Source organism: Pan troglodytes, chromosome 9 (genome assembly GCF_028858775.2).
Source record: "Pan troglodytes isolate AG18354 chromosome 9, NHGRI_mPanTro3-v2.0_pri, whole genome shotgun sequence".
Classification (NCBI taxonomy): Eukaryota; Metazoa; Chordata; class Mammalia; order Primates; family Hominidae; genus Pan; species Pan troglodytes.
Window position 1 is genome coordinate 128,484,019 of NC_072407.2, and position 23,703 is coordinate 128,507,721.

General features: G+C 48.3%; 1 protein-coding gene across 5 annotated transcripts in view; it reads right to left on the reverse strand.

Annotated features, from left to right (window-relative positions):
- KIRREL3 (kirre like nephrin family adhesion molecule 3) overlaps positions 1-23,703 on the reverse strand; it is a 584,143-nt gene that overhangs the window by 125,930 nt on the left and 434,510 nt on the right. For all 5 annotated transcript variants that reach the window (XM_016922484.4, XM_016922483.4, XM_016922482.4 and 2 more), the window contains exon 3: positions 13,424-13,501. In XM_016922484.4, the coding sequence (XP_016777973.1) occupies positions 13,424-13,501 (78 nt within the window). The remainder of the gene's footprint in view (positions 1-13,423; positions 13,502-23,703) is intronic.

The following is a 23,703-nucleotide window of genomic DNA, read 5'->3' on the forward strand; positions in this document are numbered from 1 at the left end:
GAGCACTCTGTGGAGGTGGGGCAAGCTCCTTCAGGTTTTTATTGACTCCCTTTGATAAAAGCCCTGGATAATTCATCTGAGCCTGAACCTGCTCATTCCAGCGCACGGCTCTAAACACTTTATGGCACCGCAAGCCATTAAGCACCTTCGTTTATTCCAACTTCTCTGGGGCTTTCTTCAGACCCTGGGGAGAGGGCTGGGGGAGGGTCTCAGCACTCAAAGAATTCTGTGATGAAGCCTTTGAGGCTGGCTGGGGATGGAAGGAAGAAGCAGAGAGAAGAAAGGAGGCCTCCCCGGTGCAGTTGACATAGTGGAGACCCCAGGATCTTGCCAGTGGCTGCTGTCCAAGTCACTGGGTCCCCTCGTCATCAGTAAAGCTAGAATGCGAAAACTGCAGCCTCCTGGGGTGGAAGGGGTGTGGTGTTTGGAGAGCCTGGCTGAGGAGCTGCCCACCGCCTCGGCAGGCTGCAAGTTTCTTGTCTTTGGAGGGATTCAAGCATAGGTTGCAACAGCCTCTTAGAATAAAACATCTCACAGGGCTCATTTCTCCAGAAGCCATGCTGGACACTCCTCTCCTGGCCTACAGTGTGATTGGATTCTCCTTCTCTGTTTCCATAGCTACTTATTCATACCCGGTTACCGCAACTGCGACATTGTACTGTAGTTGCTGACGTGTTTGTCTCTCCCCGCAAGACAGTGGTATCGTTGGGGGCAGGGACTGTGTTTTTACATGCACAGCGCCAGGCACAGAGCGGGTACTGGACACAGGGTTGGTGAATAAATGAGCATGCCGCCGTGTTCACAGTCTTTACACACAATGGTACTTGGCAGGGATATGGAACCAGATGACCTTTGGTCCCTTCTGGCCTGGAGAATCTGTAATGATAGGGGTCTAAGCCTGCCCTGACTACACCCGGGATTTGAATCTAGATTTCTCCTACTCCTAAGCCACAGGGTTACGTTAAGAATATTAGTCGCATGCCTGTAATCCCAGCACTCTGGGAGGCTGAGGCGGGTGGATCACCCGAGGTCAGGAGTTCGAGACCAGCCTGCCCAACATGGCGAAACCCCGTTTCTACTAAACATACAAAAAATCAGCCAAGTGAGGTGGTGGGTGCCTGTAATCCCAGCTACTCAGGAGGCTGAGGCAGGAGAATCGCTTGAACGTGGGAGGCGGAGCTTGCAGTGAGCTGAGATCATGCCATTGCATTCCAGCCTGGGCAACAAGAGCGAAACTCTGTCTCTGTCTCGAGAGAGAAAAAAAAAAAGAATATTAGTCGCAATGATAAAAGGAAAACCAGAACCAAAACAGCCACAAAAACAGCTGGGTGTGAAATGTTGGAGAAAACTCTCCCCAACTGCATTTTTCCTCTACACTCACCACAACAGTCCACACAGGAGACCTCTGTGGCCAAACAGGTGGGAGCAGCGGACACCAGCTGGGTGTCCTCCCATTCAATTCTGACACTGTCTACCTGGAGATAGTGTCAGATCCCACAGGCTGGGGGCTCAGTCCCCAAGACTTCCCCCACACCCTGGCACCTGTCACAAGTTCAGGCTTCCAGAACTTCTGGCAGACCCGCTGCAAGTTGGGGGTTCCCAAGACCTTCTGTTTCGGTTTGATTAATTTGCTAGAGTGGCACGAAGACCTCAGGGAAACACTTACCTATGTTTACAGTTTATTCTAAAGGATATTACAAAGAATACAGATGAAGAGTTTGGGGGGAAGGGGCAGGAGCTTCCATGCCCTCCCTGAGTGCGCCACCCTCCAGGAAGCTTTACATGCTCAGCTGCCCAGAAGCTCCCGAAACTCAGTCCTCTTGGGTTTTTATGGAAGCATTTCTTCCCCTAGGGTGTGAGGCGGGACTCTCTCAGGGAAGGGTCTTAAGACCCACAATCAGAAAGTGGTGAAAAGTTAGAGTCCTGCGATGGGGCAGGGGAAAGGAGGGCCGGAGAGAGATCCTGTTTCCCGAGGCCTGCCCCTGAGGCCTAACACACCCAACATATGGCAAAAGACTGTAGCAAGGGCTATGGGAGTTATGAGCCGGGAACCGTGGATGAAATCCCCCCACCCCATGCGCCTCTATATAGAAACATGTCTAGATACATCATCACACCTCCGGCCATGCCCTGACTTTCAACCACTGATCCCTTACAGCAAAAGAATATATATGATCATTTAACAATTAGTCCAGTGCACTGTATTGCATGAATGTCTCCCAGGGTGAGGCCACTCAGGTTTGCAGGCTTTTTTTTTTTTTTTTTTTTGAGACAGAGTCTCACTCTGTTTCTCAGGCTGCATGCAATGGTGTGACCTCGGCTCACTGCAACCTCTCCTGGGTTCAAGCGATTCTCCTGCCTCAGCCTCCTGAGTAGCTGGGATTACAGGCATGCGCCACCATGCCTGACTAATTTTTGTATTTTTAGTAGAGATGGGGTTTCACCATGTTAGTCAGGCTGGTCTTGAACTCCTGACCTCAGGTGATCCACCCGCCTTGGCCTCCCAAAGTGCTGGGATTACAGGCGTGAGCCACTGTGCCCAGCCTGCAGGCTTTCTTTAGATTTGAAGAAAAGATTCCAAAACCAGAAGTGGTCCCAGCAAACACAGCTTCCCCCTTCCAGGCATCTGGGGATACCAAGCAAAGAGACAATGTCCTCTTTTGGTTTGAGACTCTTTCCAGTTGTTAATGTAGTATTGGATTTCCTTCATTTTATAACCCATTTTTCATTTCTTTACTCTCAGGTATTATTCCTCATTTTCTCCACTAGTCATTTATTTTTTACCTGCACTTTTCCACCTTTGGAAGGGACATTGGGTTCGGCCACTGTGTGGTCCAGATGGCTGCTGGCAGCACTAGTCCAGCCAGTGCCTCCCCTCAGTCCATTCCCACTCATATCCGGGAAGGTTACGTAAGTTCCAAACTAGTGGACTATTTTTACCACCAGGCCCCCTAGTTGTATTTATTCTTAGCCCTAATTTTGCTAGACAGGGTGAAGGCACCTCCCACCCCCATCAGGGCCCTAGGAATTCTGACATAAGGTTTAAAAACACAGTGACAGTTTTTTGCTTAGAAATTATCTCTGTTTCCAGCACTTGTAGTTGCAGCCCTGGTCCCGGGATCACTGCATCACATAGGGGAGAAAGAAAAGTTTTTTTTTTTTTTTTGAGACAGAGTTTTGCTGTTGCTTGGGCTGGAGTGCAATGGCACGATCTCGGCTCACTGAACCTCTGCCTCCCGGGTTCAAGTGATTCTCCTGCCTCAGCCTCCTGAGTAGCTGGGATTACAGGCACCTGCCACCATGCCCAGCTAATTTTTTGTATTTTTAGTAGAGACGGGGTTTCACCATGTTGGCCAGGCTGGTCTCAAACTCCTGACCTCAGGTGATCCACCCGCCTCAGCCTCCCAAAATGCTGGGATTACAGGCGTGAGCCACCGTGCCAGGCCAAGAAAAGCTTTTTTTTTTTTAGCTGAGTTGGGAGAGAAAGAAAAAAATAGTCATTATACCAGTGTACTCCTTCCTTAGCAAGAATTGCATAGTTATCTAGCATCCTTCCCACATCCTCTTCCCCAGATCAGCCAGAAAAACAGAGGAAAAAGTCTAGTGGGGACACTAGTACCACTCATGGTGTGTGTGAGCACACTCGTGAAGGCGTGCAAGCCAGCCCTTCATGCTTTTATGTCCCCATTTTAGACAACCAATATTTCAATAGCGTGTTGTATTTCTCTATCAAATTCTTACTCTAAGGAGATCTCTCTGACCATTGCTGGACATTATGGGCTTACAGTGTGTCCCTTGGTCTGAAGAAATGATGGTCAGCTGTCCAAATGCATACAATATCTTCTGTTCCATTTTTTTTTAAATGACACTCTGAGCACTTCTATCTTCTACTGAGTAAGGAAAGCCCACTCCAGAGTCAGTGTCTATTCTAGGCAAGACCCATTTGTAGACCCGCAGCACCAGTCTCACTTGCTAGCTGTGTTTAGAGCCTTCCCACCAGGGAATGTTCCACATAGCCACTGGCAGTCTCTGTCTCTCTTGCTGGCAGACAGAATAGCTCTTACTGGCATTATGTGCCTGAGAGGGTGCAAAGGGAACATGTCCAGATTCAGCCCATCTCTACACTGCTGCGGTGCCTCCATATCTACCCATTTCATGAGCCCAGGTGGCCACCTCAAGGGAGCAGCTGGGGCTATCTGCGTGTCGATTCCCGTCACCTTCTGAACCTTGAAGGGAGTTCTTCTGATGGGAACTGACTTGTTCTGCTTTAATGCACTCCTCAAATTTCCATAGGGCTGTGCTCCACATGGGCATCCCATTAAAAGGCCAGGTTTCCATTGCCCTTCTGCCTGGCCACTCGGCCAGGCCATTGGTCACTGCCCATGATTCAGTAAAACCTAAACACAGAGGCCTCTACCATTGTTCATTTTTTTCCATCACTATTAGGAAAACAACATGCAATTCAGCTCATATGCAGACCTGTATTTACCTTGTCTGATCAAAGTAGTAACCTTCAAAACAGGTTGGTGTCCATTCACATTGGAACTGCTGTCTGTCAACCAAACAGCTCCTGAGTCAATCAAGAGCTGTTCATAATGCACTGTCCACGTGTTGATCAAATCTAGCAGCACCTCACACAGTTCCAGAGTCAGTTCTAGGGTAGAAGAAGCTCCCTGCCTGAGAGTGTCTTGTCCTTGAATTCCACAGGCAGCACGATCCTCTAGAAACCATTTCCATTTTATGTACTCTTCTGGGCACTGCTGTCCCCATTAGAATGTTTCTCTGACATCACCGAAGATAGGATGAGTATTTCAGGTGGGTCCTGCGCACCCACCTTCCAAGACAGCTAAGGTTTCATAGCAAGGCAGTAAATGCCCTCAAGTGGAAATTCTCTAGTCCGAAGTCCTAGCAGTTACTGCTGGGAGGTGCTCAGAGGTGTTTGCCATAAGCCCCAGGAATTGCTCCATAGAAGTATATGGAGTCTTCCCAAGAGGAGGTAAACTTTCTGGGGACCAAGACAAGTGCCTGCTGCCTGTGTTACTCTGGATGGATGAATCACATCCCTTTCCTGAGTCTTGGTTTCCTCCTCTCCAGGTGACTGCCAATGTTTCTTTTAAAAGTCTATGATTGTCAAATTATCCAGTCCCAGCATCTTGGAGCTACTGACTAGGGGCAGAGAAGGTCACTGTCCTCACTTTGCTGTCAACGTCTATGCAAACACTATGTTTGGCTCCTGGGATCTAATGGAGACCAAACAGAGCCAACTGACTGGTAGGGGAGACAGGTGTTATTAACACAAAATAACTGGGCTCCCAGCTAAACCCCACCCTTAAGCCTGGAACTGCAGCCCTTAGTGAAAACAGGTGACTCAATTTTTCTCCCAATTGTTGCTTTTTTGGCCTGCCACATCCCTATCCTGTGCCCATGAAAAGACTTCAGCTGGCAGAGTAACACAAGCGACTGAGCGTCAGGGATACAAGTGGCTGAGTGGTGAGCAGGGCAGCAACTGGGCATCGGAGACTATGGATAGACGAGGCTAACTTCAGACAGTGCAGCTTCAGGGAATGATTGCCTTCTTCCTGCACCATCCCCTTTCCAACTCCCCATTCCGCCAAGAGCCCCTTCCATCTCCCAATAAAATCCTCCGCATACACTACCCTTCAATCTGTTCATGTGACCTGATTCTTCCTGACACTGGACAAGAAGCTGGGTGCCGAGAGGGCAGGAGCTTGGACACTGCTGTGGGGCCGCACAGAGCCTGCTTCTGCCAGAGATGAGTGACTGGCCGGTTCCAGTGTTCATTCCCTCTGGTTCCTGCACTTGCTTGCTCACACACTCCCTCTCTCAAGCAGTGGACAGAGGTAGGCTGAGTGAAAGAAGCCACTCCAGTTCCCACCCACAAAGAGGGTCAAGGTTAAGGGAATTATCCCATCTCATTAGTAAATAATTGCAATATGAATGTATATGTACAAACTGAGCTCAGAGCTCTGAAAGGAAGGATCTGGTTCTACGGGAGCATGTGACACAGGAACTGGATCTTGACTGAGGAGGGATGGGTCAGAGGAGGCATCACTGGAGCAGAGACTTGAGCTGTGATTTGAAGGATGAGCGGGAATTACCAGGTGAAGGGTTTGGGGATGGGGTGAGCGTGGCAAGCACCCCAAGAAGAGGGAGCAGGGTAGACACAGGCCCTATGACAGGGGCCCTGCTTGAGGAGCAGCAGGAAGGCCCATGTGACTGGAGCGCAGGGTGTTTAAGGGGGTAGGATGAGGTCAGAGGTAGGTAGGAACCAGATCATGTGGCACCTTGTAGAACATGCTAATAATGTGAGCATTTTTTTTTTTTTGAGACGGAGTCTCCCTCTATCACTCAGGCTGGAGTGCAGTGGCACGATCTCGGCTCACTGCAACCTCCGCCTCCCAGGTTCAAGTGATTCTCCTGCCTCAGCCTCCCAAGTAGTTGGGATTACAGCTGTGTGCCACCACGCCTGGCTAATGTTTTTGTGTTTTTGGTAGAGGTGGGGTTTCACTATTTTGGCCAGGCTGGTCTCAAACTCCTGACCTCAGGTGATCCACCTGCCTTGGCCTTTCAAAGTGCTGGGATTATAGGCGTGAGCCACCGTGCCCGGCCTTCAGTATTTTTTTTTTAAAGCCATTGAAATGTTTTCAAAAGGAACACGACATGGTCAAATTTGCATTTCTAAACACTGCTCTGGCTAAAGTGTGGAAAACGACCTGGGCATGGGGATTGGGCATGATAGATGCAAGGAGCCAGTTAGGAGAGCCCTGATGCAGTCCAGGGGAGAGAGGCTGGGGACAGGGTCTAGGGTGGTGGCAGGAGATGGAGAGAGGAGGGTGGGTACAGGAGGCACTCAGGAGATAACATCCCTAGGACTTGCTGAGGATTGGATATGAGTGTGAGGGAAAGGGAAGTTATAAAGGAACTTTGGCTGGGTGCAGAGGCTCCTGTCTGTAATCCTAGCACTTTGGGAGGCCCAGATGGGAGGATTGCTTGAGGCCAGGGGTTTGAGACCAGTCTGGGCAACATAGTGAGGCACTGTCTCTACGAAAATTTAAAAAATTAGCTGGGCATGGTGGTGCATGCTTGTTCTTCTGGCTACTTGGGAGGCTGGGGTGGGATTGCTTGAGCTTAGGAATTGGAGGCTATAGTGAGCCACGATGGTACCACTGCACTCTAGCAGAATGAAACCTTGTTTTGGTGAAAAAAAGAAAAAAGGAACTTGGCAGGGTCTGCAGCTTAGGGGTCCACAGTCTAAGAGAGGCAGGACTCCTGGTAGGAGGTAGGAAAGGTGGCTGGAGGAATGGGCTGAGAAAAAGCTTTGGAATGTTCCCTCAGATCCTGGCTGGAGAGTGGAAACGGCAGGTCTCTTGTTCCAAGACACTGAGCGAATTAAATAACAATCATAAAGTGCCCTGTAAATCTGACTCTTGCCATAAATAATAAACAGGGATATTATACAAATAACGGGCTTTGCAGCCCCAGTGGAAGAAAACACATCAGTAAGAAAAATGAATTTAGAAAAAATGCACCCCAAAGCCTCAACTAACAAAATGACGGTATTAGCCAACATCCCGGGGGCTCGGCAGGCAGTGGAGGAATGGGCTCAGGAAAATGACTGTGGCCCTTAGCGTGAGCCAGACTGTATGGCTGCAACAGAGTGAGAAGTGCTGCCGGTAGCAGGGAGGCCTGCTCATCCCTGGGTCAGGTCCCCAGGCCAAGGACCCTGGCCTGCTGCTTCCCCTCTGCCCTGAGAAAAGCACAGCTCATCCCACAGGCCTGCCTGACTCTTTCCCTGCCACCCAGCATATAGCTGATATGGACTGAGTTCACCCTTAATGACAGATGGGAGAAAGAAACACGGATCCACCTTCAGAGGCTGCCAAGGAAAGCCAGTCTATTGACTTTTTTGTACTGGTTCCTTTGGTGACCAAGACATTTAAAATTATGGGATGGGCTGTGAGAACAGGGTGTGGGCTGGGTGTTGAGATCCAAGATAGATTTTTGAATCATCACATTTTAGAGACATACAGGTCATCTTATGAAACATGATTCCATTTTGCACATGAGAAGGTTGAGATCTTAGTGTCTAGGGACTTGCCCACACAGCCAGCTCCTCACTCTTAAGTGCTCCTCCCACTACACATCCCAGCTGTGGGGCACCTCTCTTTCTATACGAGGAAACAGTAGATGCTTTAGACTCATTTTTTTTGTTAGTGTACAAGGGTGCATAAAGAACAGGCTCTCACGCCATCATAAAGAACTTTAGAGCTGTCAAAGAAATGAGATTCTCAACCTCCCAGGGCTCTGACTCCCCTGTAAGGCTGGGAAGTGAGGACAGGTGCTGTGGGGGAGGGGCACTTGCACACAGAGCCTGGACTGGGACCACGGTGCTGTTCGGGAGCTGTGGGCCATGCAAGAGGCTGCTAGTTATTTATGGAACCAGCTTTCCCCTTCCTGGGTGCTCCAGCTCTTCCCACACAGGGTAGAGGTCTCCAGTCAGCAAAAGCTGCCTTTGCTAATCACTCACAAGTATTTCGTCCTGAAAGATGAAAGGGACAGCACCCAGAGGCATTTCTGCTCTCCCTTGGTCTCTTGAAGCAGACATCATTGCAATGCTGAAAGTCCACGGAAACCGACACCCACCCTGATGGGCAGCCCAAGAAGGCACCAGTATGAGGGAGGAGTACCCTCCTGTGCAGGCCCCCCTCTGCCCCAGGGGGATGGCTGAAGGGGAGGTCAAAACTTGGGTGCCTCTGCTTCTTCCCTCCTTTAAATATCCTCTTCCTCATTTCCCCTTCTCAAGAGTCCTGTGGCCTGCCAGCTTTTCTGGTCCCCCAGGAATGGTCTTCTCTGGTCTGTGTCCCTCACTCCAGGTCTTCCCTGATTTTCTGCAAATCAACTCAAGTTTTCCCTGTGTTCTGCCCTTTCTTCTCCCTGCCTTGCCACTTCCTCTCTTTCCAGCCACCCTGAAAAATGAAACCAAGCTAAAGTGTTAGAGGCTTTCCCTCTGCTCATGGTCTCAGCCTCCTCTTCCAGAAGTCTAAGAGCCCTGGGTGTCTGGAGCCCTGGGCTGTGGTCCTGGCTCTTCCAGCCACTTCATATGGGCCCCGGGCAAGTTGCTGCATGCTCTTGGGCCATGCTGTGTTATTGGGTTGCACTGTAATCTCTAGAGTTGTTGACAGGTCTAACATGGAGGAGGCCTGAGCTCTCTGAGGCAGGCACAGCCCCTCCCCTGATACATGTTACAGCCTTCTACTCTGCCTGGGAATAGGATCAGGTCTGGGGAAGCCACGTGCTTTGAGAAGGTGAGTGGTCTGGATCTCCAGGAGAGAGAGGTCATAAAGGGGGAGGGCCAGGAAGGGGAGGTGAAGGTTGTGTGCATGTGTGCACACATGTGGGTGTATGTGTGCATGTGTATACATGTGTGCAGGTGTGTGCATGCATGTGTGCATGTATACATATGCATGCAGGTGTGTGCATTGTGTGTGTATGTGTGTGTGCATGCTCATGTGTGTGTTGGAGATGTGGCTGAGGAACCAGTGAGAGCAAACTGGATCTACTTAAAGATATCCTGAGAGCATGGGCTGGCAGTAGGTGGGGTGAGGAAGGAGAGCTGGTACAGAAAGAAGGGAAACTACCCCTGGGGAAGGCCTCCTCACCCAGCCCTGCTTCCACGACTTGCCTGGACCCTACTCCCAGGGAGGGGCTGTAGCACTGGAACTGGAAGAAAGCCTGAGAGTGAGCACCAAGGTAGACTCTAGGAATCACCCAAAACAGGGAGACCATTTTGTGGACTGTTCCACATCTGTGTGCTCTATCTGAGGCGCTCCTTTTCAATACCTACCTGACACCTGCGGGGACTTTGTACATTCCTCCATTGTCACTCAGGGCCCTAGTTAATTACCTAAATGAAAGTTGAGCGACTACTCCCTATGTGCAAGACACTGGGTGAAGGCCCAGGGAGAGGAGAGGAAGGAACAGGAGTCTTTGCCCTCCTCCAGCTGATTCTCTACATGGGACTGACAGCACATGAGGAAGCAGACCAATATATAATCACACATCATGATAGGTGCCACTCGATACACACACCAGCTGCTGTGATGAGCACAGGGTGCAGGGAGAGGGGTGTCTGTGTAATTTAGGTAGATGGAAGGCAGGATCTCTTTGTGGAGGTGACACATACACTGAGATGTATTTTTACTGTGAGCTCCTTGAGGGCAGAAAATGTGTCTTACTCTACTTTTTTTTTTTTTAGATGGAATCTCACTCTGTCACCCAGGCTGGGGTGCAGTGGCAGGATCTCGGCTCACTGCAGCCTCTGCCTCCTGTGTTCAAGCGATTCTCCTGCCTCAGCTTCCTGAGTAGCTGGGGCTACAGGTGCACACCACCAACGCTGGCTGATTGTTATTATTTTTTTTGTATTTTTAGTAGAGACAGGGTTTCACCATGTTGGCCAGGCTGGTCTTGAACTCCTGACCTCAAGTGATCTGCCTGCCTTGGCCTCTCAGAGTGCTGGGATTACAGGCATGAGCCATCGTGCCTGGCTTGTGTCTTATTTTTATAGCTCCAGTGCTTAGAACAATTCTGGCACTTGTAAGAAATTGGTATTATTTTTATGATATTCAATGACTGTTTGATGAATAACTGAATGATCACTCATCAGCAGTTCCTATATAAAGCACATGTGCTTAATCACATGAAGACAATGATCTCAAACAAGTGTGATATTGTTATGGCTAGTCTGTCTTTACTTCCTCCTTTCTTGCCTGCCCTTTGTTGATTTCTGCTTGTATCTCCTTTTGATGGCTCAATTGTGTTGAGTCCACACAGTAGAGGACACACACGCACACACACACATACACTCTCCATATATTACCAACCACCTCCATTCCTGCAAAGACTGCAGATTCTATCCATGAAGCTATTAAGCACTCCCAAATAGAGCAAACCTCTCATTGACTATCACATGCCTCCTTAAATGATCTTTGAATAGCATTTTCTTTTTATTGCTTTGTGTAGTTTAACGGCACCAATTGCGATTACTCTAACTTATGATAAACCCCAGATCTATAAAGCTCCTGTTCATTCATTATTTTCCTCTTGCTCCTTCTCAAGCTGTTATTTTTTGGAATGTAGTGAGGAGGGAGGAGTGGAGAGAGAAGAAAATAAAAGGACACCAAATTAACAGGAAAACAAATAAAATAGGGAAGCACTTCTCCCTGGGTGACAGGCACCCTATTAGATACTGTTAAACAGAACAAATATGCTTTAATACAGCACAAGTAGGTCTTTTATATTTATTCTAAATGGGAAATACAATGATCACCAACTTATCTTTAAGGGAAGAAGAAGCTAATTGTTCTAATATCTCACTAATCCTAGAAACTGGGAGAAAAATAATTGTTTTTCCCTATTTTACCAATTGTTCAATTTATACCAAGGTGTGTTGTGTAGCATGGACAGAGATTTCTATTTCTTGATGTATGTCATGGCTGCTATTCCATTTTAATTATTAATATGTGGAAATTATAATTATTTTGAGTATTGGTATGAGATAATTATAAATATAAAACAGCTCCACATGCTTTCTGATGCCTTTCTTATCTGCAGACGTGTTGGAGTTTGGGCGTATGAGCTTTAGAGAGAGAGAAATGTATAATGTGGTACTTAGGGCAGCAAGGCTGGCTGGAGTGGAAGAAGAGGAGCCTCCTCCCTCCAGAGCCCTCCCTCTCCTTCACCTCTGCCTTCCAGCTCTCCAGAGCCAAAGCTGACCCACCTGTGTCTCTCCTCTGCCCCACTGCCTCACCCTCCTCTTACCCTGTCTCTGAGTTGTTAGTTGAGATTTCTAAGTCATCACACATGTTGGCTCAGCTTGCATCCCATCCCCTCATCTCCTCAGCCACCCAGAAGCTGAGGTCAGATATCTGGAGCTATGGGTTTCAATTCCAGCCCAGCTCCTGACTTTTTGGCTTCCCCAATCCCTACAAACCTCTTTCGAGCTTCTCTAATGAGCATCGCCAGCAAGAGAACATGTCTATTCAGCACCATGGACAGAGGCACGCTGTCAGTTCCCACAAATTAGGAGTTACTGCCTAGCAGTCTTGTCAAGGCAATGGTGTTGGGGAGGGAAGGGGAGGCTGAGAAAGAGAAAAGTCAGTAAAGGCAACTGACTGGCAGGACACAGAAAATGCGGCCCCCAACTCTGGCTGTACTCAGCCATGGGGTTCCTACAAATGGGAAGTAGCTTTTTGATGCTGTTGGCTTCTTTCAGGCAGGCAGCAAATGGGGGAGGTGATCACTTCCTGTGCTTAATTGTGCTGGCCTAACTCTTGTCAGATTGTCACCATGATGGGTGCTGGAAACAGGTCCACAGCTGGCAAAGTCTCAGGCATGGGGAGCGCACGGGGATGTGGTTGTCGTGGTCGGGGTTGGGAGGAGAGACAGCTGAGGAGCTTGGAAAGAGGGCACTGAGACCATGCTATGGGGATAGAGATGGTAGAAAGAAGCTGCCTCCTTCTTGCTGGAATGGGAATGAGGAGACATGGGCCCTGGGCCCTGGAAGGGGAGGGGTCCAGCTCATGGCAAGCATGGCTGGTGGGAGCCAAGGCTTCATTTGTCTGACTTTAATGAATAAATGGCATCCCCAGCCATTGTTTATCTACTTTTGAATCCTGACAAATAGTCTGTGGCATCTGATGGAGAGGGTTATTAGCTGCATGGAGACAGATGGCTAGGGATGGAGAGGATTGGTTCTTTATTACAGCAGACCCGTAAGTGACAGCACTCCTCCTCCCAGCCTCTATGCCAATGTCAACACGTTTCTCAAGCCTTCAGTGACCCAATGAAGCCAGTGCAAGAGGAAGACAGAATGGCCTCTGAGTAAGAGGGAGGGGTAGGGTCAGTGGAGTTGGGAAAGGGGGCAGGTTTCCTAGGGTAAGTTCTTTGGGAATAAAGACATTGCCATATTCTTCTTTAGTATTCTCCTAAGTGCCTGTATAGTGCTGTTTATTCAACAGGCATTCAAGAAACATGAGTTATGGAGGAGGCAGGTAGAGAGGTCTGGATTAGAAATGAAAATAGGAGCAGATTTAATTGGGCTGGCTGTGGGGTGGGGTGTGGAAGAAATGGTAGGGAAGAGAGAGGAAGAGAAGTAGGAGACACAAAGGGAGAAGGGAAGATTGCATAAAGAAAATGCTCCTGAATCAGCATCCTGTGTTTCAGGCATTCACTATGCTTCCCCATGTGATTGTACAAATGGCTTCATGGAAACCAAACTGGTCTTCCCACTGTCCCCTTCTGAGAGGTCCCAGGTTCTTATTCCTGGTTCCTCTGTCCTGTGGCTGTAGGGGAGAGCTTCCTCCCTCCAGATTACTCCCGAGACAATGGGGAGGATCTCACTGACCTTCATTCATTCTCCGAAACTTGTCCTTGGCCATGTAGCCCAGCACCAGACAGCATCCTCTCTTCTGGAGGCCCAGCTCTGGAAGAGAAGCATAGGTGGGTGAGTTGGGAATGGGAACAGGTCAGGCATTGTGGGGGGGCCCTCTGCAGGGGGCTGTGGAGCTTGTTGCTCTTATAAACAGAGGTGCTTTTGTTTAGCCAACATTTATATGGAAATTGTTATGTTCTAGGCATAAGTTTAAGCCAGCAATTCTTCATTTTGATTCTCATAACAACCCTGTGAAGGATGTTTCCCCATTTTCTATCATCCCCATTTATAGATATATGAAGTTAGTGGCACTGGATGAAAGAGCTAGCAGGTGGTAAAGCCAGAGCTTTGAACCTAGGCAGTCTGGCTCTGAGTCCATGCTCATAAACATAACTCTGGGTTATTGAGGCCCTTTGTATCTCAGGCTTGGGGACTATGCTCAGATCAACTTGGGACTGTGGCCAGACCTGCCAGGGATGATGCAGAATCCATCCAGTGGTGTCTAGGATGGAACAGTGCAACCAGACATTGTGGGTGACTCAGGAGGATGAAGTGATTGCGTGAGTTTAGGGCAGCGGGGTGACACAGAGGTTAAGGTATAGGCAGAAGAGCTCTCTCTACCTTTTGGAGAGGGTGCGTTTCTGATGCTAGAGATTCCTGTGCCTTCCTATATCAAGGCCCAAGTTAGCACCATCATCAAGCACTTATGAAATGTAGACTTAGAGCACAGGGGTCGAGATAGCTGAGAGACACAGACTCCACAGGGCTTTGACCCAATTGGAAAAACAAGATGGAATAACAATTCCAGGTAGCAAATGCAAGAGATAACTTTTTTATTTGCACAGTATTTTGTAAATCAGTGTCCATTGTGTGTGTGAGCATTAAATTGGAGTCCATCTGCCTCACAAGAAGGCAAGCTTTCCTCTCTGGTATTTGTGCTTTATCCTGATTCATCTTAATCACTTTATGGATTCTGAAGCAATAGCACACTAATTTTTTTGACCCCCTCTACCCCCAAACAACTCACTGAGGTGGGCATATGGGCCACTGCAACTGACATTATGCAGATGGGAAAATTGAGGTTCAACCATGTTAAATGACTTCCCACGATTGTTTTAGACCCCCACCCCACCTTGTAGCATAGAAGTCTTACAAATGTGTCAGCTGCCACAAACTTGGTAAATAGATAAGGAATTTGATTTCTGGAAGAGGGAATATGACTGCAGCTCTTCCTGGCCCTTGCCAGGGTTTCTGGGCTCCTCCCTGCTCCTTCCCTTGATTTCTCAGAGAAAGAGGGTCCCAATGAGTGATGCATCACAGCACCTTCTCCCACGACACCGACTGTCTCCCTGAACCCAGCCAGTCAGTGTCTAGGCTCAAGAGGATAGACAGAGTGGGTCATTCCTCTTTCTCCGCTTCCATCCACCGTCTGCAGCCCAGGTCCACCCACCAAGCGTAGCAGGATGAAAGAGAGTGCAGGGCCCATGAGACACAGATAAGTCAAGCTCAGGGGCTCTTGCCCTAGAGAAAAACAAAACATGGCAGGAGGTGGCAGAACGCCACGGCCCAGGGAAGTCGCTGGCTTTGATCTCCTGATTCTTTAAAGGGGTTTATTGACTATCAATAAAGAGCAGAGAAGCAGATCTGAGGGCACTGTTTCCAAAGGCACTCACTTCTCTTCCTTCCCCTCCACACTGGCATCTGAAGGCTCAGCCAAACCGCCCTCACTTCAAACGGCCTTACATCTCAGGCACCCAAATTGACGATGTTAAGTTCCCTCATTCAAGGCCTTGGCCCTTTCTTCAGGGGCTCCTGCTCTGTCGCAGGCCTCATGGATCAAAGCCCCTTTGATGTTTACTTACTGTATTTGTGGATTCTTTCTAACAACCACCTTCAAGAGGCAGGAATGCAGCCTTCCAGGAGGGGGCCAGCGGAAGTACAAGCTGCGAGGAGGTGCTGAGCTCCCTGGAACAATAGCCTCTCGAGGGAGACTGTATTGAAACCTCAACATGCTGACGACAGGCAGAGTTAACCAGCCCATTGTAATTGCACACGCATTGTTCATCATTAGAATGATACAATTGCTGACAATTCCTATTATATTTTTGCCATTGACTTCGTATGCCCATCTAAAGCACATCAGCAATGGCTCCTAATGAGAAAGGGAGTTTGGGCTCCTGGACTAAGCCCAAACTCAATCCAGGAGATTGGGAGGGAGGCAGGGGAGCACTGAGTAGGGAGGGCAGAAGATACTGGATGGATTTAGGCCAATGTTCCAGCTGGCCTTCTGGACTGTGACTGAACGCTCAGGCAAATGGAAGGGCAAACAATTCTCTTACAGATTTAGAGAGTGTGAGCAATCTGTTGACTCTGGATTATCTTAGTTGGGTAGAGAACTCAACCTCTCCTATGCCACATACTAGGACACCCCCCTGGGCAACTGCTTGAGGAGAGGCTGTGTGGACAAGTGGTTATGATATAATAACTAAGAGTCTCACTGATTATGTTTGATTTTTGCAAATGAGCAGGAAAAGAAGTTTTAAAAAACCTGATTAATAAAAGAAATTGAGAATGAGGCAATTTCTCAATGTATTTGGCTTATTTAATTTGACACGTGTGGGTTAGTCTTAATTATTTAGGCGGCTACATTACAAGGCGCTAATAAGCACACTGCAGAAATTTATTAAGTGCGAGGGCTCTCTGACTGAGACTTTGTAGAGAAGTGGGGAGAAGCTACTGGGATCTTTGCAAGAATGAGCAGGTTGGAGGATGAGTGAAGTGAGAATTAGTTAATTGTCCATATATGAAAATTTGGGATGTCCTTTGGAGAGATTTGCAAAGCTAAATTAAAGGTCATTGGGTTCACATGAGTGTGCCAGCAGGGAGTGAAGTGGGGGAAGGGAGGGGATGCTGGAAACCCAAGTGGGGAGGTGAATATTGTCCAAGCTACTAACCACAGAGAGAACCAGGAGGAAGCAGGAGGCAATTGCTTTGGCTTGGGGAGACTCTACCAAGCCAAACTAACTAGGTTATTAGGAGAGAGATGATAGAACATGATAGAAAGAACAGGAATCTCTTTCTTTGTGAGGTAGATCAGCCACCACCAGACTGTCACCTTCCTTGTCCCATAGCATGGAGATGAATGGGAGAGTCAGATCACAGATGCACATTTTGGAACAGTAAGATGATGGGATCTTCTCCAAGTAGGCTTTGGGGGTGCTGTCTTTGGCTTTATCAGTAGCAGAAACACCCAGATACTCTAAAGGTGGCTATGGAAAAATAATTACCATGAAAGGAGTCAGTCCTGGCTTAAAAGGAAAGTTCATAGCAAGGAAGTGCAGGGTCACCTGCAGGTGGGGCAGTGGAGGTCACTGTCCCAGGAACAAGGAAGGTTTAGGAATACCGCCTGTGCAAGGAAAAATGGATTGGAGCAGGGTATGTTTCTTAGGGAGAAGATAAATTTGCACCCTTGGGAACTCCTGGCCTCTGGACTCTGAGCAACTGAAGTGTCAGGACTGTGCCTTCTCCTGCTCTGAGCCCGTAGGACCAAGCACAGTGCCTGACACATGGTAAGTGCTCAGGAACAGTCTGCTGACTTAATGAAAGGGCTGGCTACAAAATATGGGACTGTGAAGGGTTCCTTCTGACTCGGGTCAGAATGAAAATAAGTGGGCTTCACTGTAGCACAGTGGGTTTAGGTTAGCAGAGGTTGGTTGTAGAGTGAATGAAACTTGTAGCTCATTGGAAGAGAAGCCTAGATAACATAGTGGGATTTCCTCCTGGGAGAAATAAAAGGGGATGGCTTTTTAAATGGGATGGGTTTTCTTCCATTTCAGAGGGTGCGGATGGGATGTTTTCTAGCCTTAGAATTCCTTCATTCTTACTGGTAACGTAGTGATACGGTGGTATTATTTCATATTTGTGGGATACTTATTTTTTAATGACGCTGTCATATTCCCTTTCTCTTTAGATGCTCACAGTAAGTAGCTCTGTGACACAGGCAAGTCAGAAATTATCTCTTTCATTTTGGTTGCACAAACTGAGGCTCAGAAGTAAAGTGACAATTTAAGGCCAACACACTAGCTGGTGATAGTGCCCATGCTGGAACCCACGGCTGATTTTTGGCTTGGTTCTTAGGGTAAAGTACGGGGTCGCAGAGCTGCAGATGCTGCAAATCAAGACAGGCCAGAGACTAGAGCACAGATCAGCGGTGTGGGCTGGGACGGTGCTATAGGTCGAATTCCTCACCAATTCTGTGTTCCCCTCCTGCACCAAATTCGTACATTGAAGTCCTAATCCCAGTCCCTCAGAGTGTGACCTTATTTGGAGACAGGAAATTTGTAGAGGTGATCATGTTATAATGGGGTCATTAGGACGGACCTTTATCCTGTGACTGGTGTCCTTATGAAGAGGAAAATCTAGTGATAGACACATATACAGGGAGACGCCATAAAAACTTGAAGACAGCCATCTGCAATCCAAAGAGGGTGCCTGGGACAGATCCTTCCCTCCCAGCCCTCAGAAGGAACCAACTCTACTGACTTTGGACCTCCAGCCTCCAGAACTGTGGGACAATACATTTCTGTTGTTTAAGCCCCACAGCTGGTGGTACTTTGTAACAGCAGCCCTAGCAAATGAATACAGACAGGACAGGGAGGAGTGGGTCTTCTCTGAGGCCTGGCAATTTCCACTGGCCATGGTTCTCTGGAACCCAGCCCCCAGAGCACAAAGCTGCCTGCAGGGAGCAGCATCACACTCTGCTAAGGAGACCCCAGGGTGGCTAAGATCTGATGGGAGTGGCGGCCACAAGAGACAGGAAAGAGGGAAGGTGGGGAGAGGCCTGGCACCCAGTGGCAAGCTGGAATGCCATTAGCATTCCTGCTTCCAGGGTGAGGACCGTATTGGCCAGGACAGCACTTGCTGGTTGCCTGGTTGCCCTGTTCAGACATTAATGTGCCCTCAAGTAACTGCAGATGGAGCCGGTGACAACGGATAGGCACCAGCCTCTGCTACCTCACCATTTCTGAGGCCATCAAGTGCATCTGGATGGCTGCTTGTAGAAGGCCTTCCTGTCCTGTCCCCAAGTTGCCCAGTCACAACAGTTCAGGGGTGCTTGCTGAGGACTAACCACTTCCCACCTGAAGCTAGTAGACTCGAGCATGTCTCTGGAAGCCTATCAAACAAGAAACAGAAATTAATGGCAGGCAGTTTGGTGTGGCTGTAGCAGAAGAAAAAAGATGAGACAGGAGATCTATCCAGGGACCAGATCCTGGAGTAGCCAATGAGCCTCACCCAGGAGTCTGGGCTCTCTCTTAAAGGAGGTGGGAGCCACGCAGAATGCTAGGCAGGGGAAAGACAGGTGAGACTTGCATTTCATAAAGGATCCCTTCAGCACTGGTGCAGATGATGGATGGGAGATGAGCTCAGAGAAGGGAGGCTAGCTGGGAGACCGCTGCCATACTCCAGGTGGGAGATGGTGGGCTTGCATCTGCTGCTTCTTCCTGCTCTCTGAAGATGGCCAGAGATCAGAAAGCAAGGGAAGGACCCTCAGTTTTATCCTGACATTCATCCCTGCCACGTTGACATAGAGAGCAGGGGAGGGGCTGAAAAAATAGCTCCCATTCCCCAGACAGTGCCTGAGATCATCTGGAGGAGACACCAGCTGGGCTTGGTTGGACTCACAGGGAGGCCACATGGGGCAGGGGAGGTTTCAGAACTAACAGAGCTGGCTGGAGCCATGCTCCAGCACTTACCAGTGAGCAACTCTTAGGCTTCTCTGAGCTTTGGTTTCCTCATTTATAAAACGTTGATTCTAACGGTAAGACCCTCCTCACATGATTCATATGAAAAGCAAATGAGCCAACACATGGGCAAAAGTGCTCAGAATGAAGTACCTAATAAGGGTGAGTTCAATAAATAGAAACAAAATACCAAATTCTACCCCCCTCGTTTTTTTCTTTTTCAGATATGAAAGTGGAGATGCAGAGAGGTGGAGTGAGTTCTCCAGGGTGATATAATGAACTATTAGGTTGCATACTTCCCAGGTTAGCATGTAGCCAACAGTGACATGGACTGGAAATGTGAGGCCAGTCAGGAAGACCAGCCAGGTGGCTGTCATGGGAGAGGCCAAGGAACCAGAGAGCTTGGGAATGGAGAGGAAATGATGAATCAGAGACATTCCAGGAAGAGACAGTGGTGCTAAGTGACAGAGTGGGTCAAGCAGAGGAAGAGGGCAAGGATGACCCCAGTGTCTTTTGTGGGATATAATGGACAAAGAGGCATGTCTGTATCAGAGTAGGGTGATGATGAAGCCTATTAAGTCACAGGTGATAATGGTACATTTCTGGACTTCCTGTGTTCGAGGTGACAAGGTTCTAAAGTGAAGAGGACTTGGATGATCGTGTGAGAAGGAGTTCTAGGCTGAAGAAATATTTTTAACCAGTTGCGTTGACCTCAGAGGGTAAACATTTTGTTGGGGGAAACAGCAGTTGGATCCTGTGGGTAGACTCTGCTACAAGCATTAATCCTACCCCTCTGGAAGCAGGACACATCAATAAATGTGACTGGTGTAAAGTCCAATGCACATACACTCACAAAGAGGCCACTAGGTGCTGGGCACTATGTGCAAGAGAAAAAAATAGTAGGCAAACTTCCTAGCCCAAAGATACTATAATCCAGTTGGCTATACAAGACATATACTTAAGAAAAGGTAACTAAAAGTCAGAGACAGGTAATAGTTCGGTAAAGAAAGTCTTGAGGCAGCACGCAAATTATTTCTGCATGAATGGCAATTCTTAGTGCAGGAGTCCCCAGGAGGAAAAGAGAGCTTCAGGCTGTGGGATGGTGAGGGAGGCCCTTGCAAAAGGCCTTGAAAGCTGGAGATTGTCCCTAGTTTTGTCTTTGTTTTGGGTGTCTACCAATGGCCCTCTCATTGGTTTTTGTCTATCAATAGCCATCAGCAGCCATTCTGCCCAGCGATGCCATTCTGATTGCAGAATGATGGGGTCTTCTGTTTGGAAAGTTTTCATTTTGATTCTGCTAAACTGCTTTCTGCATCGGTTCTGCCTACTCCTATTTTCAGCATAATTACTCATATCCCAGGCAATAATAATGCCCATACATCATGCAAAGATCATAATTTTCTGATCAACCTCTATCATAAAGAGGACTGAAGGGTAGAGTAGCAAAGGTATATTAATCCTGACTAGTGCCTGGCCCTGGACCTCCAGGACAAGTGATAAATGTTTAATTAGCCCAATAATACCTGTTTTATAATTTTTGGATCTCATTGCTTGCTAATTCTAAGTTTATTAAATAACTATAAACTTTACATTGTTGTAAAGACATAATTGCTACTTCATTGCTTATTTCATATGAGTTAATTATACTAGAACTAAGTTTTTCCCCATTCATATTAAATATCAATTAGTTGTTTTAAACTATTGATTCGTATTTAATTAACTATGCTATTACATACCAATTAAATTCATATAAGAGGACTCTGAAACAGCTGTGGTCTTAAATTAAGTTTTTGAAGTAATGAGTTCTATAACATTTCATGTCAAGTTATTGTCAGTTAGGAAGAGTTGACAATCATTTGTGATAATTCCAAAAACTTGCTGTGACCCGCCAGCCCATCTCACCAGCTCCAGCAGGCAGCAAGCCTCCCTCACACACCTGCTGATCAAGTGCCGATCAGCACCTTACAGCTTGGTAAGCAGTGGCAGTGCCTAACACTGGGGTAACCCTTTGCCAGCCCTGCCTTCTCCAGCCTGCTCTAGCCATGCCATTATTTGGCTGGCATAGCTCTATCCCCCATGCGGCCAAGGCAGGCATTATCAGCAACTCCTCTTCACCAGCTGTGGGATCTAGAATTATCTGTGCTGCTATGTCTCAGATCCTGTGTGCCTGCAGGAAATCTACATGCCCATGTGGTCATCTATCCTTCGGCTTCTCCAAATCTCTGCTCACTGGCTTAAGTCTGTACATCTCAGGTGGGAAAAGAGACAGCAGACATTTGCTGAGCTGCAATGGACATTTAACTTTTCTCATCTCGTTTCACCCTCACAACACCTTTATGATCACAGGTGTTATTCTCCTTGTTGTTATTTAGTGAGAGATTGACACTTTAGAGGAGTGAGGAGTTTGTCCTGAGTCCCACAGCTGGCAAATGGTGAGGCTTGCCGTACACCTCCATGTTGGTGCTTGTTGGTGCATCGTGCCATGCTCTGTCTCCATTCTCTGTGAGATTCGACTCCTAACCAATTCAGAGTCTCAGCCCTTTGGGCTGGCTTTTTGACACCTTGCCTAGCTCTTATCATCTTTCTCTCCTTGGAGGGCTGGATTCCTCCCCTACCCTCAGACACTGCCTGGGATCTTTCTCCCAACTGATGAATTGCCTGGAATTCCGACACAGCCATCAGCTTTCTCTGGGGCACTTGGCCATCAACATGGGACCCAAGGTTGGCAGAGCTCACCCCACTCCTCTGTACACTGAAAGTGGGACACTGGTTACTATCTTTGGGGGCTGGGTGCAGCCCAGCCTTGCCCCTCTCCCTTGGCCAGCATCACCAAGTGTCTGCCACCTGGGACCAGGCTCATGTAGTTCACCATCACAATGAAAGCTGCCATGTGCTGATTGCTTATGCTTCATTAGTCTCTGGGCTAAGTACTTTGCATGCCTTACCTTCTTTATTCCTCATCAAAACTCTATAAGGTAAGTGCTGTTATTATTCCTATTTGACAGAAGGGAAACCGAGGATCCAAAAGGTTACAAAACTTCCCCAAGGTCACATTGCTAGTAAGTGCTGAGGTTAGTAAAGCTAATCACGAATGAGATTCTTTGGACTTCCAGTATAATCCCTTTGTGAGAGGGGTGGGGCGGGGGGATGTTAAATAATGTTGGTTAAAGAATTTTATGGGAAACAGTTTTATCCCATGTACAAGGATGCCTCAACCCGTCTCTGATTTAAGGTGTCTAATTCCAATGAGTTACTTGCTAGGTGGGGGAACAGAGAAATAGGATCATGAAGGCCATTCCTGTCCTCCAGTCTGTCTTCCACACACCCTGTGAGGAACAGGGGCTGCCAAAAGCCATATGCCTGAGGGCTGTTAGACTTTTCCTAACAGAAAGTTGGAAGTCGTGACTAGTGTTTGAATGGGGCCAGATGCTCGACAGCTATGTGTCCTACCCCTGGGGAGGCTCAGCCTGGTCCATTCAGTCCATCATGGCTGGGAGGCCAGGCAGGAAAAGGCATTTCTGCTTTCCTTATTTCTAGAAGGACCAAGAGTTCCCAAAAGACTACGACTGAAGGCAATAAGGAGGCAGGCAAAGTCCCAGCCTGCCTCCAAGTATTCCCTTCCCCAGCCCCTACAGTTCTCTTGAGGCCAAGATCTTTGCAAACCCAGAGGCCCAATAACAGGTTATACATACAAGACTGATTTGTGAAATTAGTCTTTGCCCAGATTAGTGAATGTGTGGATTATTAGCTTTGCTGTACAGGTGAGGCTCAGAGAAGCCAAGCAATTTTCCTAAAGTCACACAACTGGGAATTGGAGGACCCAGGATTAGAACCCAGGCCCATTTGGTTCCAGAGCCCAGGCCTGCTGTGCCCTTCTTCCAGGATGTGGTCCCAATGTCATGCACACAGCCCAGCTGACCAGCAGAGACCCCAGTGGGAAGAGGGGACCCCCCCCAAGCAGGTGCTGCTGATGGAGTCACGGGCATCACTGTCAGGTGGTCAGGAGCACTGAGAAGCCCTTGTGGGAGTGAGGCTCCTGGAAAGCCCCTTTCTCAGGGACTGGAGAGGCAGGGAGGTGGGGTGAGGTGGGGAAGCGTGGAGAATGCCTGCCTACTCAGGGTGTGCAGGCAGCAGGGGCAGGGCTGCTATTTAGTGATGGGCTTACAAACCTTCTTGTCACCTATTTATGGCCCACATAAAACTCTGATCACTGAGGATTAACTGAAGAGGGTCCTAGCAGGGCCACACGCTGACTTTAAAGAATTGATCACTGGAGTCAGGCAGGAATGTCCAGCCCCTGCCCTCAAGCCCCTCACATGCTGCCGAATGAGTAGGGGTAGGGGGAGATGTCTGCTCTCACTTGGCACAAGGGAAGAGGGCAGAGAGAAGAACAAAATGTCCTGCGAGTGGGGAGTGCAGGGTTTTTAGGGGTGGAGATGGGTGGGCTAAGGTCCAGTGGGCTGGGAATGCCCCCTCCACATTCTGGGTGGAAAAGCGGCACAGGAGGGAGGC